Consider the following 20,643-nt stretch of genomic DNA (forward strand, 5'->3'; position numbering starts at 1 on the left):
GATAGAACGCTAGCTAGCCAATTGATAGCCAACAGATACCTAGCTAGATAGCCAGCCAGCTAGATAGTGAATGGATAGCTAGCTAGAAAGCTAGCTAGCCAGCCAGAGCTAATAGCTAGCAAATGATAATACTACTAATAATAATGTAGCGCTTTAATAACTGCAAAAATAAAGCAGTCACAAAGATAGCAAAAAAGCACCAGGGAGCAAGTCGGATTTTGAGATGGCGCCGCGAGAGTGTCTGCCTTTACAGCAGCTCTTCTTGTATTGTGTTTTTCTACTTCTTCCTTTCCTTTCCTCTTCCTTTCATCACTTTGCTGCTGTGAAATGTCAATTTGTCCACCTCCAGACTAATAAAGGCGAATCCAATCCAATCAAGCACTGAAGTTGAAAAAAAAAAATACATGGAAGTGAGATTTTAATGTATTTATTCATTATTTGTTTTTATTTTAAAAGATTATCATTGACGTCAACGTAAGCGCTTTCAAGTTATGTCGATGTTTGGGTCACATTGACCCTTTTGTATGTTGACCTGGTACAATAAAACATGAAATAATATCTTATTTTCACACAAAAAAGTGTGCATGAGTTATTATTCACCATGCGATTATTTTTTACCTCTTTTAACTCATTCATTGCCAGACAATGTGCAAAAAAATGTGTCCACTCCAGGTGCCAGGGTTTTTGTCATTTTCACTCAAATTGCAGGACCCACAAAATATTAAGTTTTAGAACTACATTAACATTCAATGCAGCGAGTTAATTCCTAAATGATATGGAGTTATCTGAGCTTGAAATTGGGGTGGCTGGACAAAAGGAAAATGTTATGTGTCGCACCAAGACTACTATTTGATACTAGTTGACACAAATTCCCAGCAGACAAATCAGCACATTTCCAACGGAGCTTGGGCGCCATCTTCTGCATTTTCTGTGCGCTACATTGGAGTCCAGATGCCTCAAAACGAGACGGAAGGACTTCTTTAATCGATTGCAAACATTTATGCTTTCCTCTTCAGAACAACCGGGACTATCGATATATCCGACCCTGTTTGCATGTAATTTTCTCCGTGCGTGCATAGAAATAGTATCGATATAACCGGGACTATCGATATATCCGATATCGATATAACGAGACTTTACTGTATTTCAATCATATTCAAACTGGATGAATAACAAGGAAGCATCTTCTCCCAATCTGATCGAATTGTTTTGATTCTAGAGCAAGACAAGACGTCCTGGTGTGACGTCACAAACAAGGGGGCGGGACCTTCTGAAACTCGCCATCTGCGAGGTCATTTTGAAGTCGTTTTGGGACACTTGAAGTCATTTTTATTGGTGTTTTGCAATTGACTAAAAATATCAGCCTGCGTATTTTGGCTATTTTAGATGCTATAAAACGTTTTTGTGATGTCAGTTAAAAAACAAAAAAGTGACGTCGGTTGTCCTTTAAATGTCCATGTCAAACTGGGCATCTTCTCCTATGGGAAGAAAAGAGCGGAGAGAAGGAAATGTACACGTATAACCTCGCTTTTTACATCCGTTTTTTTTATGTTTACCTGCACCCTCAGAACGTCGGCTGTGCTCAGCGTGAGCGCTTTCACTTCGTCCCGGCTGGTAATTCTCAGAGGAGGATTCCCGTTTGAGGGGTCGAGTGACTCCCGGGATGTCTGGGAGCTTCGGAGGCGTGCATGCCAAGGGAGAGGTGCGACACTGAAGTAGGAACTTCCTGTCGTAGATGATTCGAGTTCCTGCCGAAACAAGAGGGAAAGGCGTACCAGTTGGAGTGATTTTAATTGCTTCAATGTTTCAATTAAAATAATAAAATCAATCAAAATAAATACTGTATATGAAAACCTAATAAATAATTCAAAATTAAATAAATGAAAACAATAAATAAATAAATGAAAACTAAATAAATGAATGAAATTTACATACATTATTCAAAATTAAATACACGAAAACAATAAAATAAATTAATAAATGCAAACTAAATAAATACCTGAACATTAAATAAGTCATTGAAAAATAAATAAATGAAAACAATAAATAAATAAATGCAAACTAAATAAATACATATAAATCAACCAAATACATAAATACTTAAATAATTAAAAAATAAATAAATGAAAAACCCCAATAAATAAATACATTAATAAATACAAACTAAATAAACACCTTAAAACTAAATAAAAAAATTGAAAAATAAATACATTAAAACAATAAATAAATAAATGAATGCAACCTAAATAAATAATTGAAAAATAAAGAAATGAAAACGAATAAATATATAAATGCTAACAAAATAAATACATACAAATTAAATACATGCAAACTAAACAATGAAAAACATAAAGGAAAAAATAATACATGATAATTAAATACATAATTAAATATATGCATAAATAAATAAATACAAATAAATAAATGCTAACAAAATAAATACATACAAATTAAACACGTGAAAACTAAACAATGTAAAACATGAATAAAGGAAAAAATAATAAATCATAAATAAATACATAGCTAAATATATAAATGAATACAAAAATACACGGAGTGAATGGCCACAATTTAAGTCAGCGGGCATCCTATTGTAATTGCATTCTGCTTGACTGACCTATATTTTGAAACCCTGACGTGACGCACAGAGTGTGTTTTTATCAGTGCAAATTTGTCCCACCTGCCACATTTACACAACGCGGTATCATATCATCCACTAGCGGCATGTGGACACTCCATCCACTTTCTCACATGTTGATGTGCCATTAACTTTCTCACGACTGACAGTGTCCATATATCAAGTCAGCAATTATCTTTTGCCAAGACAGATTTTGTGATTTGTTTCATTAACTTTCCATTTTTGGACTAGATGTCATAATATTTCCACGCTGTGCTCCAGTGCATTTTCTACAAAAGAGTCGTGAATAACTGTAACACTATTGATCATTAACACGGGCACATGACAGGATCGACGATGAATCCTATAGATGATTGTCCCAGGGTGGGAATAGGGTGGAGGGGGGATAGTTTTCGTGTCAAAGGTCAATTTAAAGTCATCTGTTACACATCAGCACATTGTTTATTTCATATTTGGAACATTTGTGACTTTTAATGACACTATTGATATCGTATTAAGACACTTTGCATCAAACAGACGAGTTCATCCGTTTATACTCTCGTGAAATGACATTAGCATGATCATGAGCGCCTCTGCAAACAGAAAAGTATCGTAAACACCCGATTCGAAACGTTTTAAAGACTGAATTTGACCCATGGTCGAGTTACCTCCGGGCGTGGTACTGAACACGGTCCCCCCGGGGGTCGTGGAGTACTCTTGGGGCATGTGTGCAGCCTCCAGGACGGCGACGCGTCTCACTGCCGGGATATCCCGACTCCCGCTCGTTTGACCTGTAGCAGACATAACTTTTGGAGGATAATGCCTTCTTGGTAAAAGGATCTTTCGTCGTTCAATGTGCTTCAAATGAGATCACCCCCACAGGTTGCCACCATGTGCTACTTCTCAATCCAAAACAACCCGCAAAGCCCGCCTACTTTGGTCGAGCGGCGAGCAGTGATTGGTTGAAAGCAGGGGGCGTCACACAATACGGAAGTCGTCTTTCGTGTTTTTTTTTTGTTATTGTCCTGTGAAAGTCGAATGACGACACAAGTTAAGCGACATCAAATTACAAGCTGTAAAATTACATGACACCAATTCACCAATATTGTACCTATTTATGACAATCGGACAAAAATAAACAAAGCGATTTTTGCTCCAAGCGCCGTTTCGAGGTTACGAACGGTGCACAAGTAGCATACTTAGCTAGCTTTTAGCATGCATCTCTGCACGTTAGCAGAAGCACATTCTGATATTTATGACCTAGCAGCATTTTTCGTGCAAATACTGTACATAAAACCACACCTTCTATCGTCGATCCCTTATTTTGAATGCATTCTTGTATTAAATTACAGGGAAAGTGAAAACAAATTCGAATTGGATCTTAAACACACAAAAAAATATGTTAGGGCAACACTTAAAATAAAATACAGAGCTATAACAGTATTAAAAAAATGAATCAAAAACGTTATTTAAAAAAAATGTCACAAATTGCCTTTTTATAATATAATCTCTTTGTTGTGTGAGTGATCTGTTTAACGTGCAAATATTAAAAATACATCCCAATGACGAATTAAAAACTCTAAAATGTATTTCTTTTCTACAACATTGGTATTTGTTTGAGATGCACATACACAGATGTAAACACTGGGGATCATTTTAAAATAATCCAAAAATTATGTCACATCTTTGTTTATTAATTCTTGTCAATGGTTTCAGCTGGTGTACAGGGTAAGATGATCTATACATAGTTTTAAGTCAGAACAGTTTTGATTAAAAGTCCTGGATACATTTTGCTGTTTTTTCTTCTTTTTTTTTGGACCAATAGAAAAGAAAAAAGAAAAAAATTAGACAATGCTACATAGCCTCTACATTCCCCACCATGTGGGCATAGGCTAACTCGATAATGTTGAAAGAACGTCCATAACATCTCTATGAGGGTGCATAGCATTCTAATGAAATATATTTTTTATACACATATTTTTCATAAAAACATCTTTTTTTTGTGCATGGGTGCAGTTGCATTCCTTAGGATTATATGATATTGCGTTTACATTGTCATGTAGCCATTCTCAAAGAGTATAGGTGAGATCTATTCTTCTTCTCGTCGGTTTACATGTTACAGTACTCTTTAAAATACATCATTGGGGGTGGTTATGCTACTTTTTTAAGTGACATGCCTGCTTAAAAAAACTCGTGTTCTTCCACACATCAAGCATCATATTTCGTCTATACCCCTTGACCAAAAAAAAAAAGACAAAATAATCACTCATTCCAAAAGAATCATTCATTTCACAGAGTGCACAAAACATTTCATCGTTTCTGAAACACACACACACAAAAAAAACCTGAGTGGCATCACCAGTGGAAAACGTGATATGTGGCAAATATAATACGTGCAAAATGATCAACTCATTCATTCAGTCTTAGCTACAGTAGCACTTAAAGGACAACCGACACCATTTTTTTTTGTTTCCTAACTGACATCAGAAAAACGTTTTATAGCATTTTTAGTCAAATGAAAAACACAAATAAAAATGAATTAAAGTGTCCCAAAACTACTTCAAAATGACCTCGGCGAGTTTCAGAAGGTCCCGCCCCCAGTTCGTGACGTCACGCCAAGACGTCTTGCATTGCTCCAAAATCAACACAATGGCTTCAGATTCGGAGAAGATGCTTACTTGTTACACATCCAGTTATGAATATGATTTAAATAGTTCTGAAGAGGAAAGCATAAATGTTTGCAATCCATGAAAGAATTTATTCCGTGCCATTTTGAGGTATCTGGGGGCGGGAAATGTAGCACCAAAAAGAGGCAGAAAATGGCGACAAAGCTCCATGTAAGGAATTAATCAGCCCGTTTCCACAGGCTGATTAATTAATTACACGGAGCTTTGTCGCCCTCTTCTGCCTCTTTTTGGTGCGACACGAAGTTTTCAGACCAAACAAAGTACAGCAAAAATGCATTGACGTTATGGAAGGACTGCTACAATGTGTCCTTTTTTCGGTCAGGGGTGTTCCTTCAGTGACGTAACGTGAGGACTCGTCAGCAACTCAAAAACAAGACTTCCGGAATATTCAGCGCGAGTCTTAAAAGGTAAAATCTTGCTATATGCGGTGGAATCTTTGTCAAATACGCTCAGTCGAAGTCATTTTACAAATTATGGACGCAACTCGTCCGGAGGTGTCGGTTGTCCTTTAACTGTGTGCGCTTTAGATTGTGACGACATCAAAAAGCCTTAAGACGAGACGGTGGAAGGATGACAATCACAGTGCTGCCTGCACAATCACGCGTCATTGGAACACAAAAAAAAACGAGTGTTTATCGCAGAGCGCCAATGCATATGTGGAATTGCCGCGGCTTGGAATTGAAGCGGATTTAATGTATGTGGGACAGGAGATGTGATGTAACTCAAATAGATAGAAAGATAGCTAGCTAATAGATAGCCAACAGATACCCAGCTAGATAGCCAGTCAGTTAGATAGTGAATAGATAACTAGCTAGATAGCAAATAGCTAGCCAGATAGCTAATAGATAGCAAATAGCTAGCAAATAATAATAATAATAATAAATTTCATTTCCAAGCGCCAGAATGCCAGCCAGCTAGGTAGCTGGCTATATAGCTAATAGATAGCCAGATAGATAGCTAGCCAGCCAGCTAGCCAGCTAACGAATGACATTTTCAGCCATCTAATCTATTAGCTCGCTCGTTATCTTTCTATGAGTGGGTTGAGTGAACGCCGGCGCGTGTGGCTGCCGCTGCTCACCCGCAGAAAGACTTATCTTGTGACTGTATAGTGTCCTTGAGAGTTTTGAAAGGCGCTTAGAAATCAAATGCAATATTATTATGATTATTTTGGCAAATACATGAACCAACACCGAATGACCATGGAACAGCTGTTTTTTTAACTCATTCACTGCCCGACGTACAAAAATATGTCCAGTCCAGTGCCAGGGTTATTGTCACTGTCACTTGAATTCCAGAACCCACAGAATATTGACTTTATAAACATGTGCTTAAGATTGAAAACTGGATGTATCTTTGTGTTTTTTTTTATTGTTGTTTTGACTTCCAAATGGCGCCGCCAGAGTGGCTACCTTTACAGCAGCTCCTGTATTTAGTTTTTCTACTTCTTCCTTTCCTTTTCCTGCTGTGATTTCTCCACTGCGAGACTAATAAAGGCTAATCCAATCCAATCCAAAAATTGAACAAAAATAACAACAACAACAAAAGGGAGAAGCTAATTGAGCACACAGAGAACGGGACACTCAAAAAGCAAGAGGACACCGAGGCGCTCTGTTTCCAAGTGCTGACATCACAGGGCCTTTAAGCCAATCAGAGTGCAGGGCTCATCGCCCAATCAGAAGCAAGGAAGGCATGCGTTAGCAAAGCCACCCCACACATACACACACAGAGCGGAAAGTGCATATTTACAACAAGCGCTTGTTGGAGCGGTGGGGGGGGGGGGGGGTATTTACGCTGTTTTTTTTGGGGGGGCTGAGGGGTCAGGGGGTCAGGGGGTGTTACTGGGGTCAACTGGCGTTCTTCAGCTTGTAGATAATGACAGTTGAAAAGGTGGAAGTCATGCACCGGCGGTCGTCATGCACTTACAGTTCACAGGAAGCACTTTTTCTGGTCGTCGTTCAGTGTGGTTTTTTTGTGGTTTTTTTTGGGGGGGGGTTGTTTTATAGAAAATACGCTCATGCTTTTGTTTGAGTGATACTTTACAAATGATATAAAATGACTAGTTTTTTTTTTTCTTTCCTCTGGAAGTGTGTCTGTCACATGTTAAGGGTAATTCCATCTTTGTTCTTTTGGTAGATTCTTCGCTCCTCATTTTCCTTTGCGTTCCGGATGTGGTTTGCTGGAAGAAGATTTGGCCGTGGCTCTCTTGTCCTAGCAGAGACACACACAGAGAGAGAGAGAGAGAGAGAAACACACACACAATGAAGCAGAAATAGAGTTAGTTGGTAACTGCTAAAGCAATGAGATACACCAGAATTTAAAGGACAACCGACACCATTTTTTTGTTTCCTAACTGACATCGGAAAAACGTTTTGTAGCATCTAAAATAGCCAAAACACGCTGGCTAATATTTTTAGCCGAATGCAAAACACCAATCAAAATGACTTCAAGTGTCCCAAAACTGGGGCAGATTCAGAAAGTCCCGCCCCCTTGTTTGTGACGTCACTCCAGGATACTCCTTCACACACTGCCTTGCTCCAGAATTCGTGAATGAGTTGAAAAAAAAAGGCGGCGGCGGCTCATTGGCCTCAACCTGACCTTGCCCCGCCTACACTCCTGTTCTCACATACGCTCGCCTTTGTGCCGGGAAAATAAGCCCCGCCCCTTTCCCAGCAGGAAGTGCTTACGTAGCACATGTGAATTAGCCGTGTCACACACCGGAGTCAGCAGAGCCTCCTGGGCGGCGTGCAGGTTCCGTCCCGTTGACGCTGAGCCCGCCCAGGCCTGCAGAGAATCCTTGTCGGGGAGGTACGGTTGGAAAGCTCCGCCCCCAAGCAACCTAACATCAAAGAAAACATTCAATCAATGACATCTTTTCAGTTTTTTTCCATATACAGCGATACCTTGGCTTACGAACTTAATTGGTTCCCAGACAGAGTGTGTAAGGCGAAAAGTGTGTATCCCAAAAATTTATTTCCCATAGGAAAGCATTAAAATGAGAATAGTCCGTTCCCTGGTCCCCATAAAACATCATTTTCAACTAAATAAGCCTTAAAACTAGACAAAATATACCTTATTTTGTGTATAATAAATGTACTATGGTATTATAATTAAAGAAATAAACTATTATTATTATTATTAGCTATCGAGCTGGCGATCTAGCTGGCTATCTATTCGCTATATGGCTATCTAGGTGGCTGGCTTTCTAGCTACCTATCTATTAGCTATCTAGCTGGCTATCTATTGCCTATCTAGCTGGCTGGTTATCTAGCTAGCTATCTATTAGCTATCTATTAGCTAGCTAGCTAGCTCGCTTTGTGTCCACTTGAGTTTCTCGCTGGTTGAGTGAACGCTGGCGCGCGTGGCTGCCGCTGCTCCCCCGCAGAAAAACTTATCGTGTGACTGTAAAGCGTCCTTGAGAGTTTTGAAAGGCGCTTAGAAATGACGTGTATTCTTCTTCTAAAAGCGACCTACCTGTTGTCGCCATTGCGCTCGCCCACTCGACTCGACGGCGACACCTCATGGTGGGCGTACATCTGCTGGCCTGCAACGACACAAACGCCTTCCGCTGAACTAAGCCCTGCCCCTCCTCTTTTGGCTCCTCCTCCCATGGGGGGCCCTTCCCCTCTCCTCGCGTCCGACCTCTGACCTCCCAGCTGGCCATTCAAGTTAACTTTGGGAACGGCGCCACTGGCCCTGACACGGTCCCTTTCCGCCAGTGGGAGCTCCGCCTCCTCCTCCTCCCCTTCCTCCTCCTCCTCTTCCTCCAGCTCCATAAGGGACCCGCTAGCACCGCTAGCGCCGCTGCTCGGGCGGCCCAAACTGCAAGGAAGGGAGAGCGTAGCGCCTTCCGAATCGTCTGCTCGGCTGCTGCCGTCCAAAGACGAGTCTTCCACCGTCACCAGCGAGGGGCTGACCCCCGCGGGCCACACGTGGACGTCCGACATCTCCATGAGAGTGTCTTCTTCTTCGGTGGCGGCGATGGGGGCGCACTCCAGACCGGAGACTTCCTGCCAGTAGGGCTCTGCACTCAGAGGAGAAGGCAAACTGTATTGCATGGAGGCTGGAGAGAGAAGGTCCTCCTGAACCGGTCCGTAACCTGGAAGGACGACAGGGGAGAAAGACTAACTAATATCATGCAGGCGTAGCCAAGGCAGCATCGGGGGTGGGGGGGGGGGGGGGGTCTTTCCTTCCGCCCATCAGTACAGCTCAGTTCAGATTGGGGGGGGGGGGGTTACAGACTATGTGACTGTCCAGTGTGACTTTTATATTTATATTTTTGATGAGAAGGTTTCTTCAGCCGTCATCTGTACTTCTTTAAAGGTGTCGGACGTTTCACTTCTTCTCTAAGTGGCTTCGTCAGCAAACTAAAATTTTTGCTGGTAGTTCTGGCCCGATATATATATATATATATATATATATATATATATATATATATATATATATATATATATATATATATATATATATATATATATATATATATATATATATATCCCTCCTGTCCAGACGTGGCGGTGCGAGACTCTGCTATGATAGGCTCCATCTCTCAGGTTGGGGGGAGCAGAGGACTATTCCCTGAGGCTACACTGATTACTTCTATTGTCCTGCCTGATAATGGGGTCTAGGACTGGCCTGAAGTTTTAGTTCGCTGACGAAGCCTCTTAGATAAGAAGCGAAACGTCCGACACCTTCAAAGAAGTACAAATGACAGCTGAAGAAACCTTTTCACCGATGGACCACTCCTGTACCACTGAGAGCTTACACGGACGTATATATTTGTCGGCCGGTCACGCTAGCATGAGGTCACGTCAAGCATGACACACTGACGCAACTATGGCCTCGATCAGGGGTTGCCAGATCTGGCGTGAACTGTACCGATTGGCGCAAACGTGCGCATCCAGGAAGTAACCGGAGCTTCGTGTCATCAAGACACGGCGATTTGCGGGGGGGTCATGGGGTCAAGGGGGAGGGGTAAGGTAGAAGGATTTTGGTGAGTCATCAGTCTCCGTGACAACATGAGGCTATGACTGGGCGGGGGGGGGGGATGCTGAAATGCAACATGGCCGAGAAAACTAAAGCATCACCGTGAGTTTGTTGTCGAGTTGCTACGACATTTGCTCGTCTTTTAACTCATTCATTGCCATTCAAAAATTAAAAACACAAAGAACGCCATTCCCGAATTTGTTGTTATTTCATGCTTGGGTGCTGATAAAACACTGGCCAGACTTTTTGCAATGTTTTTTGACGTCACGAACAAGGGGGCGGGACTTTCTGAATCTCACCAGTTGCGAGCAGTTTTGGGACACTTGAAATCATTTTTCTTGGTGTTTTGCATTTGACTAAAAATATCAGCTTTGAGTATTTTAGATGCTATAAAACGTTTTTCTGATGTCACTTAGGAAACAACAACAAAAATGCGGTGCAAAAAAACATCATGCCGCATGCACAAACTGTCACAAAAAAGCTGGACTGAGAGAGGTGGAGGAAGGAGGTGAAGGGTCTTCCTCACCACACCCCACCGAATGAGGGGGAGGGGATTTAATGACAAGAAAGTAGAAAAAAGAGGAGGAGGAGGCCCCAGACGTTCAACATAAGGCCACATGGGGTCAGAGGTCGGACAGGAAGAACTGTGAGGAAGAAGAGCGGGTGACGGGAGGAGGAAGAGGCACTTGATATGACATGTCGTAGATTCGGAGAAAAGAGAACCAAAGAAGAGGCTGACCAAAAGACAAACGTGACGCTCGGTCTTGTTCTCAGGTACGGAATGCAGAGGTCAAAAGTCGGAATTTTGAGTTAAAAATTGGAATTCAGAGTTAAAAGTTGGAATTATAAGTTAAAAGTCGGAATTCAGAGTTAAAAATCGGAATTCTGAGTTAAATGTATGTGCGCGTTACTTCCGGGTTGAGTGACCGCTTGTATTTTGAACTGCCACCCCCATTTCAAGCTCAGATAACTCCAGACCAGTATAACTTAACAATTAACTCTATTTCTGATGAAAGAAGAGAGTCTAAGGTTTCTAACGCTGTATTGAACGTCTATGTAGTCCTAAAACTCTATTAGCTATGTATCTAGCTAGCTAGCTATCTGGATGGCTATCTATTAGCTAGCTGGCTAGCTTTCTATCTATTTGAGTTATTCCGGGTTGAGTGAAAGCTGGCGCGTGTGGCTGCCGCTGCTCACCCACAGAATAAAAACTGATCCTGTGATTGGAAAGTGACATTGAGAGTTTTGAAAGGCACTTAGAAATTAAATGTATTATTATTATTATTATTATTATTAAAACTCAATATTCTGCGGGTCCTGCAATTTGAGTAACAATGACAAAAAAAAACCCTGGCAATGATCGAGTTAAAAATGGAAAATGGATGATGAAAATACCAAAAACAATTATGGAGCAAAATTTAATATGAAAACTATATAAGGGGCAGAACCATTGACAAATTACATATTTTAAAACTTTTTTCCTGATATATAAGGCGCACCAGGCAATCAGGAGACTCATCTCTCTCCCAGCCCTGCCCCCCCTGACCCTTCCCACTGCCACATTCACTGAAAACTGAGTACAGGCTGTACTATCATCCTGAACTCTATTTTTTGGGGTTTTTTTCTGCAAGAACTCCATTTTTGTTGTTTTTGCATTACTACACTACGTCACTTTACATTGAGAAATGATGTATTGTCTGTTGTCAATTGTCTGTCGTTTTTTTTTAGCCACATTTCACTGTAAGTGCCTTGCACGGCGGGTCCGAGGAGAGATTCATTTCATCTGTGCTGTACGTCATTCATATTAGCATATTTGACAATAAAGCTAACTTTTGACTTTGACTTATATGGCGCATGGTCATCTTCATCTTAGATGCACCTTATAATGTGGTAACTCGGTATGTTATTTCTTGTTGGAGGTCCGCATATCAGCCATTTTGTGCGTAGGTGTGGGTGTGTCGTACCATTGATGGCACCGGGGACAGAAGGGCGGAGTCTCCATCGCCCATTCGGCAGGCGCCCTCTTCCGAAGAACCGGGCGCCAGTTGGCTGGCCGGAGCTTCCAGCGAGCTCACGATGTCGGCACGGTCAATGTTCTTCAAAGCAGTGTACAGACTCTCCACTAGATGGGGTGGAGCAGAAACATCTGTCAGTGACCGACATTGACGCAGTAGTAAAACCATAAACACATGCACCCCCAAAAAAAATATCGCCATCTGTACCCTCGAAACGTCTTAAAGGACAACCGACACCTCTGGACAAGTTGCGTCCATAATTTGTAAAATTACTGCAAATGACTTCTACTGAGCGTATTTGACAAGGATTCCAAGGCATATAGCTCGTGCTGAATATTCATGAAGTCTTGTTTTCGAGTTGATGACGATTCCTGACGTGATGTCACGTCAGGAACGACCCTGACCGAAAAAGCGACACACAATGCATTTTGGGTACTTTGTATTGTCTGAAACTTGGTGTTGATTGCGCAAAATTAGAAGAAAAACAACATAAATAATGCGATGGTGAATCGTTGTGTGTTGCACCAAGACTACTATTTGATACTAGTTGACACAAATTCCCAGCGCACAAATCAGCCCATTTCCAATGGAGCTTGTGCGCCATCTTGTGCAATTTCTGGGCGCTACATTAGAGTGCAGACGGCTCAAATTGATACGGAAGGACTTCTTTAATCGATTGCAAACATTTATGCTTTCCTCTTCAGAACTATTTGAATCATATTCATAACTGGATGAGTAACAAGAAAGCATCTTCTCCCAATCTGAACTCTCTGAAGCCATTGTTTTGATTCTGGAGCAAGGCAGTTTGTGAAGGAGTAGACTGGCGTGACGTCACGAACAATGGGCGGGACTTTCTGAATGTGCCCAGTTCCGAGCTCATTTTGTGGCAGTTTTGGGACACTTGAAGTCATTTTTATTGTTGTTTTGCATTTGACTAAAAATATCAGCCTGCGTGTTTTGGCTATTTTAGATGCTATAAAACGTTTTTCTGATGTCAGTTAGGAAACAAAAAAATGGTGTCGCTTGTCCTTTAATTCAGGATAGTTATAAATCGAGGATCATCTCTATTGAAAAAGTCGGACATACTATTTGCCCTCTTGCCCTCTCTGGCAACCCAGAGGTTGAGCAAAGCAAGACTCTGGTCCAGCAACGAGTTGGGGTTCTCCACGCGGATCCTGTTGATGTCATCCACGCCAAACTGAAGCTCCCGCGCCAACTCTGGGTTAGAGGAAAGGCCAATCGATAACAAAAGAAAGTCATCAAACAAAAGTAACACAAGTCGGAAGAATCATTAGCATTTTCATTCCTCAGCGATTGACAGAGTTGTACATATAGCTATTTACCTGGATCGCTATCTAGCTGGCTAGCTATCTAGTTAGCTGTCTAACATGTCCTGTGACTGTGAAGTGACCTTAAGAGTTTTGAAACGTGCTTATAAATACAATATATTATTATTATTATTATTATTATTATTATTATTAGCTATCTATTAGCTAGATAGCTTTCTATCTATTTGAGTTACTTCCAGGTTGAGTGAACTCTACCGTGTGTGGCTGCCGCCGCTCCCCCACAAAGAGAAACTTAGCCTGCGACTGTAAAGTGACCTTGAGAATTTTGAAAGGTGCTTATCAAAACAATGTATTATTATTATTATTTAAAAAAAGCACTTGAAGATCGATCGGGTACTAACGTAGTTCTTTTCGAGTGACTCACCGGCCCAACTTAAACCCAGTTGCTCTGCTATGATGTTGATCTTCACTTCGGTCCTCTCGAGTGCATTCACTGTGGCTGAAAATGTAAAAAAAAAAATCAAATTAATTTAAGAACTCTGGGAAACCACAAGCATTGATGTTACTAAATGAAACTCCTCCTCGTAGTTCAACATAGTTCCAACATAGTTCCAAGATACGAGTTTTGAAAGGCGCTTAGAAATGACATGTATTATTATTATTATTATTATTATTATTATTATTATTATTATTATTATTATTATTATTATTATTATTATTATTATACCGGCTCTTTTCAGAGAGCCGGTTCTTTTGGCTCGGCTCACTAAAAAGATCCGGCTCTTATGGCTCCCAAATGGCTCCTCAGTTTTGTTTGTTTTTCCGCCCTCTACCACGGATATCGACCAATCATGTGCGGCTTTAACCGAAGACTGGGGGGCGGGGAATAGAGGACAAAAAAAGATTCGCGAATGACACATCACTACGAGATACCATGTGAAAATTCTTTGATGGCTGATGGGACAACGGTAACGTTTTGTTGTCAGGGACAAAGCGGAAGGAATGTTGTCATGACAACAAATACATAGCAAGATACCATAGTCGCAAAAACATCTGTATACCGTACGCTATGTTGTATTAGCGGGTTCCAAATTTCCAGAAAAGGAATTTCCGTGAAATATATTGATTAACGCGCTTACCTGAAGACAAGCGCTACTCTGTAAGGAAGGAAATAAAGCAAGCACGTTGACAACGGATGGACGAACGGACGCATTCAGATGCCAATCCTAATCATCACTATACTCAGTATCACTCTACTTCAAAGGACTCATCTGTCTTACTCCACTGCGAGATCCTGCTCATGACCAGAGTTAAGCAAAAGAGCTAACGCTAACCGTATCTGCCGTACATGCCAGCGGAAATCGCAGTGGAGCTAACAGCGCCATGCAGACCAATATCTTAAGAGTTTTTCATTCGGTTCCAGGGTACCCAGAAAGGCAAGTAAACCGGGTGCCGCGGAACCTTTGGACGGACTGGCGGTGGGCACACGTCCAATTCAATATTCCGCAAAAGAACTTGAGAAGCACGTTCCATCCAAGGCTCGGTGGTTGCGCCATGCGTGGGGAGCGGAGAGCTTTGAGTCAAGGGACCGCGTGAGACTTAGCGTCCATCTCCACTGTGGATTCTTTTCAGGAGACGGAAAGTAAACTCACCCAAACTGGGCTCGTTCAGAGCACTGTAGCGCTCCCTCAGGGCTAGCGGCGTTAAAGTTCTCCGACGTTCTTCACTACCAACGACCTGTGGAAGAATTTAATGGATGACGTCTGCGTGAGCTCTCAGTCGTACGCGAGTGGTCCATCGATGAGAAGGTTTCTTCAGCATGACGGCTGAAGAAACCTTGTCATCGTCATGTGATTGTTGATACTTGCACTATGTACAGTTTCTCATGAAACGGTTTTGCACATATACTGTTGGCATTTTTATGTTATTTTATTATGCTTAGAATATCCCCTTTCAAATTGCTGCTGTGGACTGTAAATTTCCCCATTGTGGGACGAATAAAGGTTTCCTGATTCTGATAAGACTCCTGTTGTAAAGGGCCCTTGTATCAATAGTCAGAGAGCAAACTGTAGCACAATGTCATTCCCATTTCTTCCAGTTCCATGGATACTATATACCGGTAACGTGCGAGTTACGACCGGGTTCCGTTCTGACAAAATGGTTGTAAGTCAAACGGTCATAAGTCGAAATCAATTTGAAATGTTGAATAGAGACTCGGTGCTAAATGACTTGCAAACTGATCTGATTCCGACGCCGCGTTGCGTGAAGTAACAAAGGTCTCTCTCACCTTGATGCAGGGCGGCATGGCTATGTTGAGGTTACACAGCACGTGCTGCGCATCCTCATACTTGGTACACTTTCGCAGGAAGGATAAAAACCCCGTAGCGTCCCTGTTGCTGTCTCTGACCTAAGTGATGGCAAAAAGGAACCAAAAAAGAAGAGGAAAAGGGCGGAGAAGAAAGAAGAAAATCTAATCAAAAGCAACATCGGACCTCACACTCACACACAATGTCGGGGACCGCAAGCGTTGGCAAAAAGGGGGGGCTCCGATAGCAGTCCACAGGCAGTGCGAGAGGGGGACATTTACCTGCGCGCTTTACCTGGACGTCTGTCAGACCAGACAGTGACGGCCAGAGACAGAAAGAGAGACAGTGAGACGGACAGACGGACAAACGGACAAGATTGCGAGGCTTGCAGGAGGGACGGGGGGGGCAAGTGAGGGGTATCACGGCGCATGCAGATCATCGCCATCAACTAACGCTACGACACAAACACACACATGGACAACTCGGGGAAGGACATCTTTGAGATATCACAACAACAAAAATGGACACCAAACACCAAAAAGTCCACAGGCAATTATCATATCATATCATAGAATCTATATTATGAGAGAACTGTTAATAATCATCATTTCATAAGCGCCTTTCAAAACTCTCAAGGTCACTTTACAGTCACAGGAGGAGTTTTTCTGTGGGTGAGCACTCAACCCGGAAGTACTCGCTAGCTAAGAGATAGCTAATAATAATAATAATAATAATAATAATAATAATAATAATACATTTCATTTATAAGCACCTTTCAAAACTCCCAAGATCACTATACAGTCACAGGATAAGTTTTTCTGTGGGTGAGCAGTGGCAGCCACACGCCCCAGCGTTCACTCAACCCGGAAGCAAATCAAATAGAAAGCTAGCTAGCTAAGAGATAGCTAATGATGGTGATGATAATAATAATAATAATAATAATAATAATAATAATAATAATAATAATAATAATAATAATAAAAATCTACACGGTTGAAATATTCAAAAGACATGCTAACTTGAGAGTCGCACACCTTGACGGAAACGGGCAGACGGTTATCCCTGAAGGCCTGGAAGCTGAAGGTACGAGGCTGCTGTGTGGCTTTCCTGATTGGCACCAGGTTCCCCGAACATTCCAGATGCAGCGGCATACCCTCCATTAGCTTCAAAGATAGAAACAAAATGAATAAATAAACATTACAAATTATATATGTATGTAATAACAAGTCAAATGACGTATCAGAATCAATAAACCAAGAATTTAAGTAATCGGATCCTTTATGATTTTTGCTACTTTCTGCCTCAAGCTGGCAGAGAAAAGGCGCCAGGCTACTACTTGGTCAGTTGCTTAGCAACCAACGCCAAATTTAGACACGCTAGTGCCTGGCCGCCATCCTGGACATTGCAGAAATCTAAGTGCAGTGTAACAAGGGCACTGTTATGACATGTTTATTACACATTTGCATTTTTTTTCAACTTAACTCTAAAAATCAAGAATGAATATTGCTGGAATTGTGCAGGAATATTTTCAATACATTTGTTAGCAGATGACACCAAAACACAGGTAACATCCGACTTACGACCGAGTTCCGTTCCGACCAAATGGTCGTAAGTCAAAATCCATTCAAAGTGTTGAATAGTGACTCGGAGGCTAAATGACTGGCAAACTCCCCCCCCCCCCCCCCCCCATCTGGTGCCATCACGCGGTCGATTGCTGTGCGAGCGTGAGATGCTGGCTGGCTGGCCAAAATTGTCATACACGTTGCCGGCCTTCTAGCGCGTTGCGATGCCAGGCGTAGAAAAAAAAATAAGATAAAAAATAGAGTCTGGAGTTCGTGGTCGTAAGTCAAGCTGATCGTAAGTGGGATGTTACCTGTATTGAATTATATGTTCAAAGTTTTGATTATCAGCTTGAAAAAAACACTACGGAATTGGTGACGTTTAACTTCCTGGTAGGTTTTTTTTTTTTAAACGCTGACCTCGATATCTCGACTTCGTGCCACTTCGGTGAAGTTTTCGTGCAATTCCAAAGTCTTGTCCATCTTGTCATCGGTCATGCAGTAACAACGCAGGCGTCCTTCGCGCGCCTCGTTCATCTTTGCAAAGATGACAAATTTTGCCATGTAAGGCACGGCCATCAGTTCCCGATACAAAAGGTTGGCGAAGGTCACGGCTTCCGCTGTGCGCGGGCAATCGGCTAGCCAAAACCTGTAGTCAAAGTGAAACAGGAAACAAAAAAAAAACATTGATATGGGAGGAGATAGGATCCTGTGACTGTAAAGTGTACTTGAGAGTTTTGAAAGGCGCTTATAGAAATTAAATGTATTGGGTTAGATTTGCCTTTAATAGTCCCGCAATGGGGACATTTTGAGAACCATCCACGAAACCATTGCGACAAGGGAGCTCCCACCTTGCAGAGACGTTGGTTGTAAAATTGGCACAGCTGTTTGCATACATCAGCTTGGTTGTTCCGGTGATGTCCTCCCACTGAGCATTTGCCGTCCCACCTGAGACAGGACGAGCATACGGGCGTCATTCACGCCCCGTTGAACTCCTTTCACGCATTTCTCAAGGTAAGAAAGGCCGAGAGGTTCAAATGTCCAAAAAAAAAAAAAAAAAATGAGTCGTCAACTACCAATGACACTGCAGAGGAGGCGCAGGCTGGTGGTGTCACCCTCGCCGGCATCACGGGGGCTCTCGCGCCAGGACGGAGGCAGCGGTATACGCAAGCCGATTGGACGGTGAAACTTGCGCCTGCGTGGTTCGATGGTGACCACAGGGCTGAAGGTCGCCTGGTTGCCCAGTTGCCGAGTCAGCAATTCATCGGCGATGGGCTGAGCCTGACAAGACCAGAGGATGAGCTCATTAAAAAAAAGGTCCTCGAATATGTCATTGGGCATATCATGCGCAAAAGAAAAAGCAAAACGTCATTAATATCCACGTAAAATTAATAACATTGAGCGATGGGAAAAAGCGAAATATGCTTTTTAATGCCCGCCATACTCACGCATGCAACCAACTTATATCAGCTCAGTCAGTGCGGCTCGCAACTTAAATTCAGGGAACGGAGCAGTGAAGAATGGCTGGATAAAATGAAACAAAAATAAAATAAAATAAATAAACATCAACAGAAGATTTAAAAAAAAAGCATAAATATCGCCAGGAAGAGGTCATGTGACAAACAATGAGAAAAAAAAATATGCCCAGTGATTTGAAACAGGACTTGTCAGACATGACAACACACGTACATGTCAACAAATTACAAATATCATTGGTTAAATATTAAATAAATAAATACATAAATAAATAAATAAATACATAAATAAAATTTTAAAAAATATTACAGAAGGAAAATTGTTTCGTAGTACATAATGAATGGTGAATTTGAAGTTTTTCTTCGCTTCAAGCATTAAAACTCATCTTTAAAATTAAAAATAAATAAATTACATAATAAATACATTAAATTATAAATAAATAAATAAATAAATAAATCAAATGGATTGAGAAGAACCTCCACGTTTCAAGTCGCCACTGACCTGCAGTCCCAGTCTCACTCTTTTGGTGACAGCCGTCTCGGGAAAAATGGCTTCAACGTGGGGCACGAGCTTACTGCTCAGCCGACCCCCTTCCGGACCAATCAGATCGCTCTCTTGCTGAATGCGGGAAACCACGGCAAAGTACAGGGGGAAGTCGGTGGAGATGATCCGACGAATGCGTTTCTTTTCCAACTCTTCTTGACTTTCCAGGTCTGACGGTGAGATAGAATATCATATTTAAAAAAAAGGGGGCGGAGCAGGGTCAGAGAAGGTTACCAAGAAAGTTAATGATCCATAATTGAGTAAAAGTGCACCCATAAAACCAGTCTCTCTCTCAATGTCCCTGTTTTATATTTTATCACCATCAATCCCAATCAAAGTGTCTGACTAACCTTCGTCCATGCCATTCAAAATGGTTTCCAGCACTTCTTCGCCGTAGCGATTCCGATGTTCTTTCCAGACCGAGCCGTTCTCACTGCGGAGGACCACCAGTTCGCGGTCCCCTCGAGCCAGTGAGGCAAAGTGTGGGATCTCCACTATGACCGGCCTGAGAATTAATAATTATATCATCGTGAGCCACTTTGCAATAATAAGGGTTAGGGCTAGGGTTAGGGTCAAGGTTAGGGTCAAGGTTAGGGTCAGGGTTAGGGTTAGGGTTAGGGTTAGGGTCAGGGTTAGGGTCAGGGTTAGCGTCAGGGTTAGAGTCAGGGCTAGGGTCAGGGTTAGAGTCAGGGTTAGAGTCAGGGCTAGGGTCAGGGTCAGGGTTAGGGTTAGGGTTAGGGTTAGGGTTAGGGTCAGGTTCAGGGTTTACAGGTATTCCATGAGGGCAAATTTCGGACTCACCCAAGGAACTGCATGCTGGATGGACCGAGCGAGATGATGCGGCTGGCGAGGCCTTCGCCCTCCACCAGTGGAGGGGGTGTGCTCAACTTCTGGGGCTTGACAAGGCGGCAGGTGATACGCGTGGGCGCGGCGCAGGTCCGAGGAGGGATGATGACTCGCAGGCCGTGATGTCTGCTGCCTCGCATGGAGCCTCCGCGGGCGTCCACCATAAAGCTCACCAGGAAACTAAGACAGGCGGATGGGTTGATGCAATTATTGGGTGTTTTTTTTAGCCCTGAGATGTTTATTATTATTGGTTTGGGGGGCGCCACAAAAATGGACAAAATCTCTGTTATCGCTGCTTAGGAATATATTCACATATCCAGTA

At 42.2% G+C, this 20,643-nt stretch overlaps 2 protein-coding genes across 2 annotated transcripts in view; both read right to left on the bottom strand.

Moving 5' to 3' along the window:
- Positions 1–1,025: 1,025 nt before the first annotated feature.
- On the bottom strand, positions 1,026–3,562 carry LOC148884914 (eukaryotic translation initiation factor 4E-binding protein 1-like). Its single transcript, XM_089020499.1, has 3 exons — positions 3,286–3,562; positions 1,557–1,748; positions 1,026–1,478 (listed from the first exon to the last, which is right to left on the bottom strand). The coding sequence occupies exons 1-3, from the start codon at positions 3,419–3,421 to the stop codon at positions 1,447–1,449; spliced, it is 360 nt and encodes a 119-aa protein (XP_088876625.1). The 5' UTR covers positions 3,422–3,562; the 3' UTR covers positions 1,026–1,446.
- Positions 3,563–4,290: 728 nt separating this feature from the next.
- LOC148884915 (uncharacterized) overlaps positions 4,291–20,643 on the bottom strand; it is a 33,430-nt gene continuing 17,077 nt past the window's right edge. Inside the window, 15 exon segments of the mRNA XM_089020495.1 lie at positions 4,291–7,512; positions 8,020–8,140; positions 8,776–8,845; positions 12,252–12,409; positions 13,389–13,520; positions 14,016–14,090; positions 15,244–15,328; positions 15,879–15,998; positions 16,932–17,060; positions 17,877–18,105; positions 18,308–18,404; positions 18,533–18,737; positions 19,434–19,645; positions 19,826–19,980; positions 20,277–20,501. Of these exon segments, the coding sequence (XP_088876621.1) occupies positions 8,025–8,140; positions 8,776–8,845; positions 12,252–12,409; positions 13,389–13,520; positions 14,016–14,090; positions 15,244–15,328; positions 15,879–15,998; positions 16,932–17,060; positions 17,877–18,105; positions 18,308–18,404; positions 18,533–18,737; positions 19,434–19,645; positions 19,826–19,980; positions 20,277–20,501 (2,008 nt within the window). The 3' untranslated portion in view covers positions 4,291–7,512; positions 8,020–8,024.

Source organism: Hippocampus bargibanti, linkage group LG18, assembly GCF_051943395.1.
Source record: "Hippocampus bargibanti isolate YZ-2025 linkage group LG18, ASM5194339v1, whole genome shotgun sequence".
In the NCBI taxonomy this organism is placed as follows: Eukaryota; Metazoa; Chordata; class Actinopteri; order Syngnathiformes; family Syngnathidae; genus Hippocampus; species Hippocampus bargibanti.